The sequence below is a fragment of the Megachile rotundata genome, chromosome 6 (assembly GCF_050947335.1).
Source record: "Megachile rotundata isolate GNS110a chromosome 6, iyMegRotu1, whole genome shotgun sequence".
Classification (NCBI taxonomy): Eukaryota; Metazoa; Arthropoda; class Insecta; order Hymenoptera; family Megachilidae; genus Megachile; species Megachile rotundata.
This window is the reverse complement of record NC_134988.1, coordinates 8,548,995-8,568,270: the sequence shown is the minus strand read 5'-3', so window position 1 is coordinate 8,568,270 and position 19,276 is coordinate 8,548,995. Positions and strand designations below refer to the sequence as shown.

The window sequence follows — 19,276 nt, the reverse complement described above, 5'->3', positions numbered from 1 at the left end:
TTAAGAAATTGTTTATAGCTTGTAACTTGTAACTTTCATTAAAAGAAAAGATCTGCTTAAAAATATGTAAACTATAATTATGTATTAATCATAATCTATTTATTAATTAAATAAATACTACAAGTAATGTACCAATATTTTTAATACAGCTATCAGTCTATAAATAAATCCATTCTATTTATTCCAATTATGAAAATTTCAATTACCAAGCATTAATATAAATGCACATATTGTTCTCAAATCAAATCCTGATAATTAATATTAAGTTAATTAATATTATGACGCACTGAATATGTTCCCAAGTACGATTATCCAACAACCATAATTAAATCCACCATCAAACTTCCAATATTAAAGCGCAGAAAATAAATCATGAAAAGTTTATTCACAATTTTAATTTCATGAAGCACAGAAAACGAATTCAAATTTCAGGTACAAAATTATCTGAAAACGTACACGCAATCAGGGAGAAAATTTTGTTCGCCACGATATAAATAAAAATTAACTGAATTTCTCTAACGAGCAATTCTCACGGATATCAATCCACTGGGTGTCTAAAAAAATATGTGTATCATAAAAACAAAAATCTAAAAGTCAAATTTCGATGTAACTTTATGAAACTTTTTTGTAGAAATAAAAATTTCATAAAAGTTCAGATGAAAATTTTTGTGGAAAACGATTTTCACAGCAAAATTAAAATACATAGTTTTTAATTTTTCAAGTTTTATGCCCTTTTCTGTTTGTTATTTAATAGATGTGTATACGATTTAATTTTATTTTTTTTTAATAGAAGTTTATATTTTTCTTACTATAAATGAGTTTCAAAAATGAAAAATGGGGTTTGAAGCTTCGTTTTTGAATTATTAAGGAAAAACACGGAACAATCAGGGCGCGAGGATTACCACGCGTTAGATTCCTACGCTTAGAATTACCACGCGTTGGATTACTACGCGTTAGATATCCACACGCTGGATTACTACGCGTTGGATTACCACGCATTAGATTCCTACGCTTAGAATTACCACGCGTTGCATTATTACGCGTTGGATTACTACGCGTTGAATATGCGCGCGCTAGATTATTACGCGTTGGATATCCACACGCTGTATTACTACGCGTTGGATTACTACACGTAGGATTACCACGCGTTGCATTACTACGCATTGGACTAATACGCGTTGAATATCCACGCGTTGGATTACTACGCGTTAGATATCCACGCGCTGGATTACTACACGTTGGATTACCACGCATTAGATTCCTACGCTTAGAATTACCACGCGTTGCATTAGTACGCGTTGGACTAATACGCGTTGAATATCCACGCGCTGGATTACTACGCGTTAGATATCCGCACGCTGGATTACTACGCGTTGGAGTACCACGCATTAGATTCCTACGCTTAGAATTACCACGCGTTGCATTATTACGCGTTGAATTACTACGCGTTGAATATGCGCGCGCTAGATTATTACGCGTTGGATATCCACACGCCGTATTACTACGCGTTGTATTACTACGCGTTGGATTACTACGCGTAGGATTACCACGCATTGCATTACCACGCGTTGCATTACTACGCGTTAGATTACCACGCGTTGGATAACTACACATTATCCGAAGCTCCCGCTCTCGCGTCTGTGGATGCGTAATCCTTGCGCTCTGATTGGTTCGTGTTTTTCCTTAATAATTCAGAAACGAAGCTTCAAACCCCATTTTTGCAAAGGGAAATCTTATTCAGAATCGTGTCAGCTACCCCCCATTTCAGTGACCTACACTAATTGTGAGACATCCTGTAATTTTTTAATCATCCTATACATATAAACGTGAACAGATCTCACCGAATAACCTTATATACAAGTGAACATATATTTTGAATCGTCCTGCACATAGAAGTACGTAAATATGTTATTTGAATCGTCCTATGTATACGTAAAAGGAAAAACAAGCTTCATTCGTATGCATTGTTTCATTATTGATTGGATACTCTAAATTAACAACCGGTGTCTGTTTTTCCGGACAGATTTCGGCGTTCGAACAGTTAAATGAAAAACAATGCATTCTGCGAGCGGATGCGGAAGCTACTTGAACAAATATATTGCAGTGGAAAATATGTGCGATAATAAATTTTGGCTAAAATATATGTTGACTATAGTAACAAATAACAGAAATCGTTGAAATGTAAATAAACATGTATTTCTAAGGATTTATGCAATGTTTATACAATTTTATGATTATCATATTCCATGCTTGATATGAAAATATTACGTTTCCTGTGTTATAAATTCAAATCATTGTATATGTATAAAAATGGGAAAGATTTTATGTTATATATATATGCAAACAATCTTGTATTCTACATAAATTTCATGAGGACGATTTTACGTATTAAGTTTAAAATATTATACAGTTAAAATGAGGTTATGAATGTTAATATAGTTGCTTTTATAAATATCTTAAAAATTTAGAAGAAACTGAATATTAATAAGTCGATTGTATTTGTTCACTTTACTGTTTTATTGCAATATGAAATTATCCATCTATGTATTAATACTCTATACCTCTGGATCCCTACATTCCCAAATCCCTACCTTCCCAAATCTCTACATTCATAATTTCCTAATTTTCCAAATTCATGATTTCGCAAATCCTTGCGTTCCCAAACTCCTTTGTCCCCAAATCCCTATTTTCCCAAATTTTTGCATTCCCAAATTTCTAATTTTCCAAATCCATAATTTCCCAATTTTCTATGTCCCCAAATCCCTAATTTCCCAAACTCCTATGTCTTCAAATTCCTAATTTTCTAAATCCATTATTTCTCAAATCTCTACATTCCCAAATCCAAGTATTCCCCAATCCCTACATCCCCAAATCCCTACATCCCCAAATCCCTCAACCCCCAAATTCCTATATTCTAAAATTCTCACATACCCAAATCACTTCACCCCCAAATCTCTACATCCCCCAATTCCTACCTTCCCGAATACCTACACTTCCAAATCCCCACATTCCCAAATCCCTCCATTCCCAAATTCCTACATTCCAAAATTCGCGCATACCCAAATCGCCACAGCCCCAAATCGCTATATTCCCAAATTCCTACATCTCCAAATCGATACATCCCCAAGTAGCCACGGCACAATTGGTCAGAATAGAAAAATGGACGCCACTCACACGTATTTTCGGCGGTAGATTGGCTCTCGCGGTCACGCACACCAATTAGGCGAAAAACAATGACAGTCTTGAAACGTCTCTCAAGTGAGCGAGATGCTACTTGCACTCAGCAGTTGTCATTATTATTCTTATTTGCCGATATGTCACTGGAAGTGTTCATAGAGCTTCTTTTACTTTGGGTCACGCGCCAACTCATGGGTTGACATCGGTACAACTATTCTGGTGTCGAACATGTTCTTAGAATTACTTTCAACTATTACCAAGAAAAATAATGTGCTACCTTCAGTTATATTTGTCAAGTTTACTTCTAATTACTAATTAGCCATATGATTCAAGGTTGACCCAATATTACCTACGTCATGCGATTGAAAGGTGACCCAATATTACCTAACCCAGATATAGCCCTAGTCATATAGCCCAGATATATCCCAGTAATATTACATACAGTAATAAGTAACCAATTATTTTTTGAATAATTTGTAAATTTGAATTTCAGACTAAAAGTACACAAGTATTTGTTTATCAGAATAATGTCGTGAAATAAAATGTATTTATTGGAACACCTAACGTTACATGTATCCACTGTACGTCCATCAAGAGAATATTGGAAACGAATGGACATGAAGGATCTATTCGAAAAGTTCGAACCGGCATATAGAGGTGATCCTGATATACGTTTCGTCGATACACCGATCGTGATAACAGGTTAACCGATAAATTCGGTAACGATAATTCGCGTGCCTCTACTTTTATCAGGCTGGCTGTCGTATCGTAAGCGGATATCGTAAATTCGTGAAGGCAAATCCCGTTTACGTACGTGCCACGGTTTTATCGCGCTATCGCTTTAATTATACCGGTTGCGATAATTCCGCGTCCATCTTCCTTCATTTTACAGGGATCAAGTTAGTAAAATGGAAAATGAGGTGAACACGAGAAGACACGGACGTGATTAAAAGTTTCCAATATGATTTGCATGAAATGTGATATATGGAGGGTCACGTGACCTTCTCTTTTGTATGGAAAGGAATTCGCAATATAATGTTGCGATATTATTTTTTAGAATCCACGTAATTGTGATAAATTTGATGAAGGAGAAAGTATATTCTGTTCTGCAGTTTGGTTCCTTCAAATTAATTTTTTTAGATATTATTCAAGAGCTCACTGATCATAATGACAAAATAGAGGTTAGAAATAAATTCATAGTGAGTGTTGTTAAGAAAATATTGTTTATTGCTGTGTTACGATAAATAAATGTACAGAATGTTATTAAGTGATATCTGTACATTTTTTCATGGCATCAGAAAATATTTTGAATAAAAGTAAAGTAATTTTCAGGAAGAAATAATTTGATTCTGTTAGGTTAGGTTACTTCTGAGACCTCGAATGCATATGTATATAACTTACTGACTTTCTTTTGATTAAGCAATAACATAAATGTTAAATCTTTTCAATTAATTCCTCGGTATTATTCTACATATTTTGAGGTATATTAAACTTGAGGTTGCTCAATTACGTGAAGACAAAATGGCGACAATAGAACCATTTGGTGCTACTCTTTGAGAAATGATCTTCATTATATCTTGCAATAAAACTACCCTAAATTTTATGACAGAAACTTGCAGTGTTTATTATATACTTTTATTTTTAGTACTGTAAGAAATTATTTAACAAAGCTACTCATTGGTAAATTATTTTCTTCACCTCATAGTTTAAATCGCTGTAAACCTACTAGTGTTTTAGATTGATTGTAAACTAACTTTAAAAATAAATTTCGTATTGAAACATTATTATATTTTCAATACAGTAAATTCTTAATCAGAACAGAGAATGCCATTTCAATTTTTTGAAGCCTCAAACGTGGCCTCACACTTGAAATTGAGTGAAAATTTGAATAAGTTTTAATCTTACTTTGCTCACATAAATAATGCAGATTTTACGAGACACCCAGTATGAAAGTAGAAAACTACCGATGTTCCACAGGGGCTACAATTAATATCGCATGGCTGGTGTACAATTTCGAGGATCGAATTTGACGGTTTGTCATTCGTTCGAGCATTCTGATGATTAATACTCGCAGAAATTTCGGACGCGCAGACGAAACGTTGGCAAAACCTAGCAGACGTTGAATCATGACGATGTACTGCTCGATAAATCACAGCTTTGCTCACGGTATAATCCTCGATTTTTCACTCGTTTCAGCAGCTTCTTCGTGCATTGGAAAACGCAAAGAACCGTCGTGTCTATAGGTGGATCCGATAAATCATGGGCCTTGTCGTATACCAATTTTGTCAACGCACGATGAACCATTGAAAAATTCACGCGTTCGGTAAAACCGTTGGAATTAATTGGATGGACACGGTCAGGCGAATATTAACGGAATTGTGTGACGCATAACGTACAAATAGAAAGTTATACGGGTTTTTAAAATGATTACTCGCGGAAAATGTTTGATTCACACCGATGGTCGCGATAAAAATAATAGAGACATTGATTTTTTTTTGTATTCAGTTATTCTAGTATGCTCGTGGCTGCAAAAAAAGGGGTTGTTTTAATAACTTTGTTTCGAGTTTTAATTATTCAGAATGTGTCGGGGTTGTATGAATTTAAAATATAGGATAAATCTAATTTTAGTATGAATGCAAAAAATTAGTTGAATTAATTTATAATTGTATAGTTCTGATTGTGATTTAAGTTAATTGTAATAGGAGTAATATTTTGAGGTTATATTGTAATTTGAGTTAATAGTACAGATACTTGAGTTACATAATAACTTAAGTTAACAGTAAGGATTATAATTCATAACTTATGAGGTAACTTAAATACGTAGTGATAAAGTTAGAAAGTTAAGTTAATAATAATAAATGTAACAGTTCTTAATATACTTACATAAATTCATGAAAACAAGGATAATAATTGGTTACAGTAGTAACTGAAATTAATACTGAGGAAATTACTTTGATGATATATGAACTCAATTTAAAAATAGTAGGAATTGTTGAGTTACATGGTAACTTAATAATAGTAAGGAACTTGTATGATAACTTAACATAATAATAATAAGGAAAGCAACTCTTAATGCATGTTATAAATTGAGTTAATGATTATAAAGTTATATGGTAATTTAATTTTAAAACTATATGTCAACTCAATTTAATTGATTATAAGAATATGTCATAAGATTTATTGTGACTTAAATTTGTAATAATTATATAGCTTGAAAATTACTATTGTTACTATTGTGTTAACTGATTTACTATTAGTAACATAAGATTTAATAATGAATCAATTGTAAACAATAGAAATGTAACTTCATACTTAATAATAAATCTGATGTAATTAACAGCAACATATGAATCAATAAGATCTCAATAGTAATCACTATGAAGGAAATTTAATTTCAAAGATAATAGCGAATCAATAGTAAGCAATAGGATTTAATCTAATATTAGTGACAAATCAATACCAACTAATAATAACTTAAAATTTACTGAGAAATCTATAGTAACAATACCTTAACTTAAACAGTAATAATAAAGCAAAGCACTAGTAATTTAACTCAAAAGTTAATGATTAATCAATAACAAGCCATAATAGGATGAATGACAAATCAATAATGAATCAATAAATTCTTGTATTACTTGGTACCTCAAGTTAATAATAATAAAAAGGATTAAATAAAGTATGTGCCAGAACTACATTGACCTAACCGAACTTTAGTAAGTAACTTAACTTTGGTATAAAACCCAAATACCCACTTAATTAAACCCAAAATTATTAAACAGAGAAGATAAGTATTGACCAACCAAAAGTAGAAAGAAGATCTATAAACTGTAGAAGCAACACCAAGACATTACTCATACTTTTAAATAAGAAATATCCATTAAAAGCACCTGTGCATTCTATTCCAATATTAATTTTTAACGTTTCATTAAGTAATGGCTTTCTACTACAAACAAAACCCTTTTACTTTACATTCTCATATACCTTTACACTGTTATAATTTCAAAGGACTCCAATAAACGTACTTACCTTAACAACTCATTGGATGAGATGGATGAATATGAATAAACAATATGAGGATAACAGCAGGTAAAAATGACAGAGGATCCAAGAATATTTCATTGGGAACACGAAACTCAGAATATATTTAAACGCCTGAGTATGTGTGTATATAGATATATATATGTATATTAATATGTATATGTATATATTTATAATCGCGTTCATCATAAAAGTACAATAATAGCTTTATATCAAATCACGAGGAGAAATTCAATATTCACACGGTAGGCGCGGATAGTAGATTTACCGAGGACTGTTTCGTGTGTTCTTCCCATTATTATTACTATTATTACTACAGTAGACTCCCGTTATATTGCCACCATTCTAGCGATCCATCACTAGTTAATAATACTCCGTCGTTGCACTTTAAGAATCTCTATATTGCCAATTTAAAGGAATCGTCTACGTCTACGATCTCGTCTACGGCAATATAACGGGAGTCTACTGCGCAAACGTTCTTTTTCAGTTTTTTATCCCCAAAAAAAGAAAATATAGTTTCCTGGTGTAATCACACCAACAATGTAGTCATTCTCTGTTCACAATAACACGAATATAACGGAAATAACGCGTGGAAATAAAAACGTACAAGACATCCAAACAACACAAAATGTTGTAGCAATAACAAGAAACAGTTACAAAAATGCGGTTGGTTATTCGTTAACGACGGAATGACTGATACACATGCCGGGGCCAGAAATCATTTTACAAATCTCCTTTTCATTTTCTTTTCTTTAACATTGCTACTGTCTTCCCTTTTCTTTTGTTCAGCCTGCTATCCCCGTTTCTCGTCGGTATGTACATCTGGTCCGTAACTTAAGAATTAATGCAATTTTTTCAAATTCATCGTCACGATCGCGTAAATCATTTTTGCTCAGGATAGAAGGCAATGAAAAAGGGTAGACGAAACGGTGTTGTCAAGGGCGTTGCAAACCAGGCACTTTATAATGTCCGTCACCCTTTTTTTTAACTGCGTTACTTGCATTAAAAGTTATTACGACATTTACACACTGGTCTCATGTGCTCTCGACGCGCCTGACCGTTCAGAGAAAAAAAAATTAAAAGAATACGTACTTAAACACCTCGTTCACCGTCACACACACGACAACGAGCACGCAATCGCACTGTCAATTATAGAAGTGAACAACAGTCACACTTTCGACGTACAGTGCGCCCCAAAAAAGAAAATGGTGTCTTTGCTATCACGATTCGAACGAATCCTTCGTCCCCGTTCTTATACGACACTGTTCTCCCCTTATTCCTCCTCCTCTCTTCTCTCAAACGAATATTTAATATTTTGTTCTTTCTATGTTTACTTTTTTTTGTGTTTTTACTTTTGTTCCTCTTCGTCCGGGACCACTTTGTTCTTTAAACTGGAATCGCGGCGGTTATCGATCCCGACTGACACGTTCCATTTTTTCTTTTTTTTTTACTAACGCCGCACGAACACACCGATAAATTTGATCCTGATGTCGAAATTGGACGACTTTCATTTAACTCTTCGACGAGAGGTTGTCGTTGCCGAAGATATCTAGGTCATCAGCTCCGTCGTGTCGTCAACATCCACATCGTCAGGAGGCTCCACCCTCATGGCCAGCTGCGTGTAACCTTTGTTCGTTTCTCTTCTGCTTGACATAGCCTGGAAATAATGAAGCAAGGGTTTTATTTGTAAGGGACATAAATCTGATGGATATAAAGATAGGTTAGAGAAAAAATATATGTGGGGAACATCGAACTGACTGGAAGGATGAACCTTCTGGAGGCCCAAGTGAAAAATGATGAACCAGGTGAAAGATAATAATTCAACTGAAAGATGATCATTCAACAGCAGGATGATGAACCAACTGAACGATAATAATTCAACTGAAGGATGATAATCCAACAGAAAGATGATGAACTAATTGCAAAATGATGAATCAATTGAAAGATGATGAACCAACTGAAGGATGCTGAACCAGTTGAAACATGATGCACCAACTGAAAGATGATCATTTAGCAGCAGGATAATAAATCAACTGAACAATAATAATTCAACTGAAGGTTGATAATTCACCAGAAAGACCATGAACCAATTGAAAAATGATGAACCAACTGAAGGATGCTGAACTAATTGAAAGATGATGCACCAACTGAAAGATGATTATTCAACAGCAGAATGATGAACCAACTGAACGACAATAATTCAACTGAAAGATAATAATCTAACAGAAAGATGATGAACCAATTGAAAAATGATGAACCAACTGAAAGATGATGAATCTACTGAAGCATGCTGAACCAATTGAAATATGGTGCACCAATGAAAGATGATCATTTAACAGCAGGATAATAAATCAACTGAACAATAATAATTCAACTGAAGGTTGATAATTCACCAGAAAGACCATGAACCAATTGAAAAATGATGAACCAACTGAAAGATGATGAATCTACTGAAGCATGCTGAACCAATTGAAATATGATGCACCAATGAAAGATGATCATTTAACAGCAGGATAATAAATCAACTGAACAATAGTAATTCAACTGAAGGTTGATAATTCACCAGAAAGACCATGAACCAATTGAAAAATGATGCACCAACTGAAGGATGCTGAACTAATTGAAAGATGATCATTCAACAGCAGAATGATGAACCAACTGAACGACAATAATTCAACTGAAGTATGATAATCCAAAAGAGAAATCATGCAGCAAAAAGATAATGAACTTAGAAATAACGAATCAACCGAAAGAGGACAAACTAGCTGAGGATGAAGAATCGAAAAAGACGAACGAAAGCAAATGAACAAGAAGTCAATGAATCGACTAAAATCGAACGACCTGACTGGAAGAAAAGAGATCAACTAGATGAACCAACCAAAAAAGTAGCGATCATATATAAATGGAAGTGGACAAACCGACTATACGTAAATGATCCGCTTAAAAAGAAATAAACTGGCTGGAAGAAGACAAATCGACGAGAAGTCGGCAGACCGTTTAGAAGTGGGCAAACGAATTGAAGAAGGATGAATCGGTTGAATGAAAACAAATTGATCGAAATCTCGCAATACAGGATTATCCTAACTTAGTTCAATCGATTTAAGGTGTTATCCTAAATTAATCGAATAGATTTAAGGTGTACTAACTCAATTAGATCAACTTAATTATCCTAACATAACTGTATTGATCTCAGTGAGAACGAAAATACGTACCTGAAGTGCAATGAAAATAGTGGCAAACAATGCGACGGACACCAGACAGATGGCAACAGCAATAGTTGTAGTTGCTGTTATCGCCAGTGTAGTTGAATCGTTTTTATCGGCTGTTCCCTCGTAGTTCGCATACACTTCAGAAATGGCCGTATCGGCCGCCGCAAATTCTGTGCCTGGCACTCTTCTTTTACCTGCCGGTGAGCTGTTCCTGCAGCCACCTGTAAAAGAAACCATAAAATTAAAATCACCCTCAGTGTCAATTTAATCAACGATGAAATTCGCAGTTTACCAGTTTCCGGATCGCAAAGGCAACACTCTTCAGCTTCGGTTCCCTTCTCGTTGCCCGTGCAACAAGGTACGCACTGATTATTCAATTTGTCTAAATGCAACGGCGGCGAACAAGCCGCGCAACTGAATTTCCCAGGACCCGTACACCTTCGGCAATCAGCGTGACAGTTCTTGCAAAGTTGCGTCAGAGGGTCGTAATACTGCGCCCCGAGGCACTCCATGCACAAACCACCTTCTAGCATGGAATGCGGAGGACACGAGGTGCATTCTAATGGACCTTCCCCTGTAATGCATTACAATCACGTTGTCACTTCTGAAAAATCTCCGACACAAGATCCTCTCTCACCTTTGCACGTGCGACAGTAGTGATGACACTTTTGACAACCGAAGTTAGATTTGAAGAATCCTTCGGGACACTCCGGATGACATTCTCCGGCTGCGAGTTGCCATCCTCGAGGACAAGTTACGCACTGATCTCTTCGGGGCCCGGAACACGTCTTGCACGAGAGGTAACATTTGGCACATTGACCCCTGTCGCTGTAATACCTGCGTGCAACAGATAGGATTTCAGCTGGAAACTTTCAGATCTCTCGAGAGAACTTTAAGAACTTCGGATTCGAGAGGTATTGTGGAGGTTAAGGATGCTTGGACTTAATAAGAGGATTCATGAAAGTTAAATATTGCTGGAATCAATAACAAGAAACATGGAAGTTAAGAACTGCTGCAATCGATAATGGAAGCTGATTGCTAGAATCAATAATAAAAATTATGAAAGGCTGTCAAGTTTTTAACTTTGCTAATGTTACTGTAGACCTAGTAAGAAATCATGGAAGTTGATGTGAATGTAACGTTAGACTATTAGCAAACTATGTGGATGAAATACACAAGTCTCCAAATATTGGTAACATACGGACTACATGTGGACAAGCTTGAATAAGGTCCATACGTCAGACCTTACAGGTTGTAATTAGCGCTCTTGTATAAGGTAATCAAGGTTTCTATATACGGTAATCAAGTTTCTTATGTCGGAATGTCCCTGTATAAGGAGGTGTTAATGAAGTATGGTTCCTATGTGGGAAGGTTCCGATGCAGTCAAGGTTAATAGGAAAAGATTTCAATGCGAACGTGTGCTAATGTGACTAAGATCGTTATGTGGATTTATATGTAGACAAGGTACCTAGGTGTTATAATCTATAATAGATGTGGGATGGCCTCAATATGATCAAGGTTCTCATCTGAGAATTTTGTTATATCAGAAGGCTCTAAGGTCATAGTGGAAATGGTCAGAGTGTAAAGAGTTCTATGTGCGAAGATCGAGATTCTTGAGAAGATTCATGAGGTTTTAATGTGGAAAGATTCGAACGTGAGCAAGGTTGAGCGTGAGAGGGTTCCAACATGGGAAATTCCTAATGTGGGTAAATAATAGCTACAGTTCCTAATGTGGACTTGATGATCTCTGTATGATCAAGGTTCCTATGTCAGTAAGACCTGTGTTAGTTTCCACATGGCAAGGTCTAAATTACAGTAGCTATGTTAGATCAATATGGGCAAGGTTTCGATGTGATCAAAGTCCTTATGTTAATAAGGTTTCTATGTTGGTAAGGTCCAAACTACAGCATCTATGTTAGGAGATCCCAATGTGGACAAGGTTTATATGTGATCAAGATCTCTGTGTTAGTAAGGTTTCTATGTTGGAAAGGTACTTATGCTAAGTTCCAAACTATAGAACCCTATGTTAAGGGATCCCATGTGAGCAAGGTTTCTATGTGATCAAGGTCACTACGTTAGCAAAGTTCTTGTGTTAGTAGGGTCCTTATGCTGACAAGTTCCGTATTACAGCACCCTATGTTAGGGGATCCTAATGTGGGCAAGGTTTCTATGTGATCAAGGTCCTTATGTTAGCAAGGTTCCTATGCTGACAGGGTTCCTATGTTGAAAAGATTCAAACTATAGCACCTATGTTAGGAGGTCCCAATGTGAATAAGATCCATATGTGGTCAAGGTTCGTATGTTAGTACAATTCCTATATTGAAAGGTTCCTACATGGGCAAGATCCTTAGCTATAGTCCCTTTATTAAACAATCTCAATGTGGACAAGGTGCTCAGCTATAGTCCCTACATTGTAGAATCCCAATATGGACGAGGTCCTTAGCTATAGTTCCTAGATTAAACAATCTCAATGTGGACAAGGTGCTCAGCTACAATCCCAATACAAGATCTGGGATCTAGCTAGCTTTCCATATTCCCAAAGGACCTACTAATCCCCAGAGTCCTATGCAGTCAAGATCCTCACATGATGAAGGTCCACACATTATCCTTCCCACACAATCAATTTTCCAACACAAACTCACAAGTTCTAATCATAAAACTCACCCTTGCGCGCAAGAAGACCTACACTCTCCGCTCTGCAGCTGCAATCCATCCTGACACGCGGTGCAGTTCAACCTGGACACGCAGGTCTTGCAAGTATGTAAACAAGGAACACACACAGCCCTCGAAGGTTGCGCCATGGAGTAATATCCGTCATCGCACTGATAGACACATCGTTTTCCTTGAAGAAGCAGCGAGTTCTGACAGGATATGCAGTCGCTGTCCGCAGGTCCAGCGCAAGTTTTGCAGGAGGTGTGGCACGACGTGCAGTGTCCATTGTCGAAGAATTCGGATATATCGCAGCGATCGTAGTGTTCAGGGGCGCACAGACTCTCTTTGTTCAGGGTCCATCCGTCGATGCAGCTGGTGCAGGTCGCTGTGGCACAGGTGGCGCATCCTGGAGGACACGGAACGCATTCTCGGCGCTTCTTGTCCGCGCTGTAACCAGCTGGACATGACGCCTTACAGGTTCCTGTAAATTATTGAACAGGACGCTGTAATTAACTGCTGTATATGGATATTTGTTGTAGCTTATGTAGTAGTTTAAATGTTATGTGTGTGGCACCTAAAATGGTATTTTGGTATTTATTATTTTAGGTGGTAGTTTAAATATGTAGTATATTTTAAAGCAACACCGGCTTTTTGGGAGAGGTACCGGTTTATGATGGTAGTTTGTTGTAGATTATTTTCTTGGTATACATATTGCTACGTGAAAAGAAGGACGAGGTAAAATATTAGCAAAGTGGTGGCGGCTTAAGGCTGCATGTCACGTCACAAACACATTTATTTGGTTTATGAGGCATTTCATATTGCTATGCACATTGAGTACTCTTTGATTACAAAAGAAGAGAATCATAGAGAAAAAAGTCAATCACAAATTTAAAAATTCACAAATGTATTAAGACTGATGCGCGTGGCAGCGGCTTAAGACATGTCACATATCAAATTAGCTTACTCCTCATCGTTCTAACGTATCAAACTTGTTTACTACAGTATGTCATCATTAATGAGAGGTTACCTACCAGTTATAAATCTAAATATCTGCAAAAATATTACAATGAATCCACATATTTGTGTTTCATGTGGTACACCACTCTCATTTAGATTAAACATTACTCCAACAAAACTAATTTATGTACAAATTTTAGAACGCAAAAGGTGGTAAAGTTTCTAGGTTATCAGTACAACAATGGTCAACTTTTAATGATCACTGTATTATACACACCGTTTAGCGAGAACAATCCTGAGCGACAAGAGATGCACTGATTTTCAGCAGTGCCGTTGCAAGTTTCGCAGCTAGAATGGCACGGCGCACAGTTGTAATCTTGAGTCTCGTAGGTGTACAAAGGACACGCCGCGTAACACTTGTTTTCATACATAACCAAGTGATGTTCGCAACTGGTACATTTATCCGGCCTATCTTGGCAACTGGCACAGTTTGCCTCGCAAGGTACACATGTTCCGTTCTCCGTGTCTGAAAATGTACAAATATTTTCGTTCAAAACAAATGTAACTTTTTACGAATTGCCTTCCAAAACACGTATGACCGTTTATATATCAAGGGAGGAAAAGCCGTAGGTTGCGATATGGTGACTGCGGAATTTGTGCTGTGTTTTTGTGGGATTTATGGTAGGAAATATTGTATAATGTTTGTAGTTTGCAAGGAGGTACTGAGAGTGATATACTTTTATTATTAATTATGTAGGAAGGTTGTGGAATATTAATATTTTTGTTGAAGGGGATAAGGGGTTTACCTTGTATTTGGCGGATTAGAAATTTGCATATTTGGAAATTTGAAATTTTCGGGGGTGGGGCGGGGGGATAATTTAATAGTTTTAATTTGGTAAATCGAGGTTTCATGATTTCGTGATTTGGTAATTTGGTAGCTTGGCACTTTGGTAATTTGGCATTTTGGTAGCTTGGCATTTTGGTAGCTTGGAATTTTAGTAGTTTGGCATTTTGCTAGCTTGGCATTTTGGTAGTTTGGCACTTTGGTAATTTGGCATTTTGGTAGCTTGGCACTTTGGTAGTTTGGCACTTTGGTAATTTGGCATTTTGGTAGCTTGGCATTTTGGTAGTTTAGCATTTTGGTATCTTGGCACTTTGGTAGCTTGGCAATTTGGTAGCTTGGCATTTTGGTAGCTTGACATTTTGGTAGCTTGGCACTTTGGTAGCTTGGCACTTTGGTAATTTGGCATTTTGGTAATTTGGCATTTTGGTAGCTTGGCATTTTGGTAGCCTAGCATTTTGGTAGCTTGGCACTTTGGTAATTTGGCATTTTGGTAGCTTGGCACTTTGGTAATTTGGCATTTTGCTAGCTTGGCATTTTTGTAGCTTGGCAATTTGGTAGCTTGGCATTTTGGTAGCTTGGCACTTTGGTAATTTGGCATTTTGGTAGTTTGGCACTTTGGTAATTTGGCATTTTGGTAGCTTGGCACTTTGGTAATTTGGCATTTTCGTAGCTTGGCAATTTGGTAGCTTGGCACTTTGGTAATTTGGCATTTTCGTAGCTTGGCAATTTGGTAGCTTGGCACTTTGGTAATTTGGCATTTTCGTAGCTTGGCATTTTGCTAGCTTGGCATTTTTGTAATTTGGCATTTTGGTAGCTTGGCATTTTGGTAGTTTGCTAGTTTGCTACTTTTGTAATTTGCTGGTTTGATATTTTGCTAGTTTGCCAGTTTGCTATTTTGCTGATTTGGTGATTTGGTAATGTGGCAATTTGGTAATTTTGTAATTTGGTAGTTTGCTAGTTTGCTAGTTTGGTAGTTTGCTAGTATGGTAATTTGGAAGTTTGGTAATTTGGTAGTTTGCTAGTTTGCTAGTTTGCTAGTTTGCTAGTTTGCTAGTTTGCTAGTTTGCTAGTTTACTAATTTGCTAATTTGGTTGTCTGCTAGTTCACTAATTTCCTAGTTTGATAATTTTTTAATTTGCCAACTTGGTAATCTGATAATTTAGCAATTTGGTAATTTGATCATTTACTAATACAACAATTTAGAAGCTTAAGAATCGACAAATTTGAGGATGTGGTAACTCAAAAACTTAATCAAATCCCACATCCCATTACACTCAAATATACCTCACTTTCACACAACTCCTTCCATCCCTCATACTTCAGCTCATAGCATCTATGCTCAAATTCCGAAGACTATAATAGTACAAGATTTACTGTTTCTGAAGCGTCAGTGTAACTGATGGTACTCACTCTCGTAATATCCTTCAGGACATTGCTGCAGGCAAACAGCCAAATCAGTAACTCGAAGATGAGCAGGTGCGCAGGAAAGACAGGAATCCTGGCCAGCCCCGGCACAGATTTCACAGGACTCGTGACAGGGCCAGCAAACTCCTCCTTGATTTGGAAAGCTTCTGGGTGGACATCGACTCACGCATGTGCTGTAATTGCAGTTTTTTAAACAAAGGAACGACACGAAACATGAACATGAAGATTAATATTAGAACTAATGTAGAACTAATATATTATCATGAAGATTAATATTAGAACTAATATAGAACTAATACTATTAACCAGTTAACTGTGGCGATCTTTTTGCAAACCGCACCAGTGTGTGTCGATAATCAAGCGATGACGAGTTCTCAAGAATTTATGAATCCATTTCAAGTCATTTACACTTTTTATTTGTTTATTTCGTGTTGACCTCTAAACATTTTAACCAGTTAACTGTGCGCCCTCGTTTGAGAGCGCGCATCGTTTTGTGTCGCCAGAATCGAGCCATGACGAGTATACTCGTCAATCACAGTTAACTGGTTAATACTAATATTAGAAGTCAATATTAGAACTACAAATAGAATAGATCATATAACAATGTGTCAGACTTGTGACATATGTTACAGTTCAAATATGTCAAACTTAAATTAAGTTTGCGTGAAGATGGAGTTTCGAGTTCGATGCTAATTTGTGTAATTTTTTGTTTTATTTAATTTAAGTCTTTCATCCTTTACGATTTATCAGAAGTTACGCAAACTATTGTTACACACGAAGGGTTGTTTTCCTTTAAAGTAAAAAATGAACGTCAATGAATGAATATTCTTAGATAGGTTCAATAATCGTGCAACGTTTCGTTAAAATTGATATCAGTTACTGACGTCGAACTAAATAAAAAATAATGAAATTTATTTCGTTTTTCTTATCAGGTGTTTTCAAGCGTTGGACGATTAAAAATTCAATTTTACATCCTACGGGTATTAAGAGTTATGTAAGTAATTATGAAGCAATCGATATTGTTGGTGCAAAAAGTTAAAAAGGATGGCCGCACTTTCTGCACCGGTAGAAGTTTCATTTTTCATGAATGCGCAATGAATCTACGTTGCAGAGAACAACGTAATTACGATGCGAATACAAAGTTGCTTTAATCTTGCGGAACGAACATTTTTATTTTAAAGTTTCATCTTCAATAGCGGAGGGAAATTAGACGAGTTAATTCTTGTACTGCTTGATTAAAGGAATTCGGAAAATATTCATTAGGTATCGTGTTTAATGTACCATAGTTCTTGCAAAACTTAATATTTAAAACATTGACCTTTATATTTATTCAAATTGTAATTTTTAATTATAATTTTTTGTAGTATTAAATTAATAATAATTCATGAATATTCCAGATATACAATTATAGGAAAATGAAACATAAATAATTTTTGTATTATTAATTTACAATACATGCAAAAATTTTCGAATTTTCACTACAATAAATTACTTCAATATTACAAAATTTTTTAATTTTGTATTATTTAATTACAATTAAGTAAACATATTTATTTTACAGAAAAGAATAAGTGGAAAATAAGAAAAAGTTTTATATTAAGAAATGTAGACCGTTTTGAATTTATTATTTCATTACAAATAAAATGTCGTTCAGTCAATAACTTAAGTTTAATTAAAATCAAACGCAATAATTTACGTGCAGTAGAATTTTTCAATTTTCCTAAAAATGGTAACAAATGTGTTTTACTATTTTTATCGGAGGATTCGACATTCAATGTCGTATTTTTACATAAAACGTATCACTCTAAATAACAGTTTGCTGGAAACGTTTGCGAGACACGATGGATGTGCAGAGGGGGGGGGGGTGCAATATACCACGAAACGAAATAAATGGTACCAGAGACAAATTTCAAGGTTTTTTCCAATGATTTTTTTTAAGCTGGAACAATGTACTTTTATGTAAAAAAAACGTCGATTCTGCTATCTGTATCCTTTTTGCTGTAAATGTTACATGTATGTATAGTATTTAAATGAAATTTTCAGATTTAAGTATTTGCATAAATTTCAAATACATTAATTTTTATGTTCTTGAATGTAAATATTGAGAAATTTACGAATTTACAAGTTTACAAATTTACAAACTCACAAATTCACAAATTTACAAATGTACAAATTTACAAATTTACAAATTTACAAATTTACAAATTTACAAATTTACAAATTCACAAATTTACAAATTCACAAATTTACAAATTTACAAATTTACAAATTCATAAATTTACAAATTCACAAATTTACAAATTTACAAATTTACAAATTCACAAATTCACAAATTCACAAATTTACAAATTCACAAATTCACAAATTTAGGAATTTACAAATTTTTAAATTCATATAATTTCAAACTTAAAGATTTTTAATTTTTAACTCTCTTACTGCACCTTTTTATTTGAATTTCATATGTGAAAAATATACAATATTTCAAAAAAAGGCGGGAAATCATTTGAATTCAAAGTAACTAATATGAACGCAAGAAGGTGCGAATTTATTCTAATTCGAAATAATTATAATACATCAACGTAAAAAAGGAAGAATTTACCTGAATTCGAAAGGAAACCTACATCGAGGCAAAAAGGCGGGAAATCATTCAAATTCAAAATAGTAAGTTGATATAACTATAACTTACTATAACTAGTAAGTTGATATAACTAAAACTACAATGCCTACATAAAAAGATGTGAATTTGGTTGAATTAAAAAACCTAACCATGCCGTAAAAACGCGGGAAATCACGTCCAAAAGTATCTGTTTCACATGAACGTAAAAAGGCGGGAAATCAAAAGAATTTAAAAGTTACATCACATTAACGTAAATAACTTAAAAGTAACTGCACCATATCAAGGTAAAAAGGCAGGAAATTAATTAAATTCAAATGTAACTATCACATCAACGCGAAAGGGTGGGAAGTCATTCAA

The 19,276-nt window shown here is 35.2% G+C and overlaps 1 protein-coding gene and 1 long non-coding RNA gene across 6 annotated transcripts in view; one reads left to right on the top strand and one right to left on the bottom strand.

The window, feature by feature from the left end:
- Positions 1 to 3,331: 3,331 nt before the first annotated feature.
- Positions 3,332 to 4,842, top strand: LOC143264650 (uncharacterized). Its single transcript, XR_013038504.1, has 3 exons — positions 3,332 to 3,546; positions 3,671 to 3,987; positions 4,070 to 4,842. It is a non-coding gene; the product is annotated as an uncharacterized LOC143264650 (long non-coding RNA).
- A 2,522-nt stretch (positions 4,843 to 7,364) lies between these two features.
- Fur2 (furin-like protease 2) overlaps positions 7,365 to 19,276 on the bottom strand; it is a 461,999-nt gene continuing 450,087 nt past the window's right edge. For all 5 annotated transcript variants that reach the window (XM_012283553.2, XM_012283554.2, XM_076532816.1 and 2 more), the window contains 7 exons: positions 16,288 to 16,475; positions 14,311 to 14,559; positions 13,089 to 13,557; positions 11,062 to 11,261; positions 10,717 to 10,998; positions 10,428 to 10,645; positions 7,365 to 8,872 (listed from right to left, as the gene is read on the bottom strand). In XM_012283553.2, the coding sequence (XP_012138943.1) occupies positions 8,765 to 8,872; positions 10,428 to 10,645; positions 10,717 to 10,998; positions 11,062 to 11,261; positions 13,089 to 13,557; positions 14,311 to 14,559; positions 16,288 to 16,475 (1,714 nt within the window). In that variant the 3' untranslated portion in view covers positions 7,365 to 8,764. The remainder of the gene's footprint in view (positions 8,873 to 10,427; positions 10,646 to 10,716; positions 10,999 to 11,061; positions 11,262 to 13,088; positions 13,558 to 14,310; positions 14,560 to 16,287; positions 16,476 to 19,276) is intronic.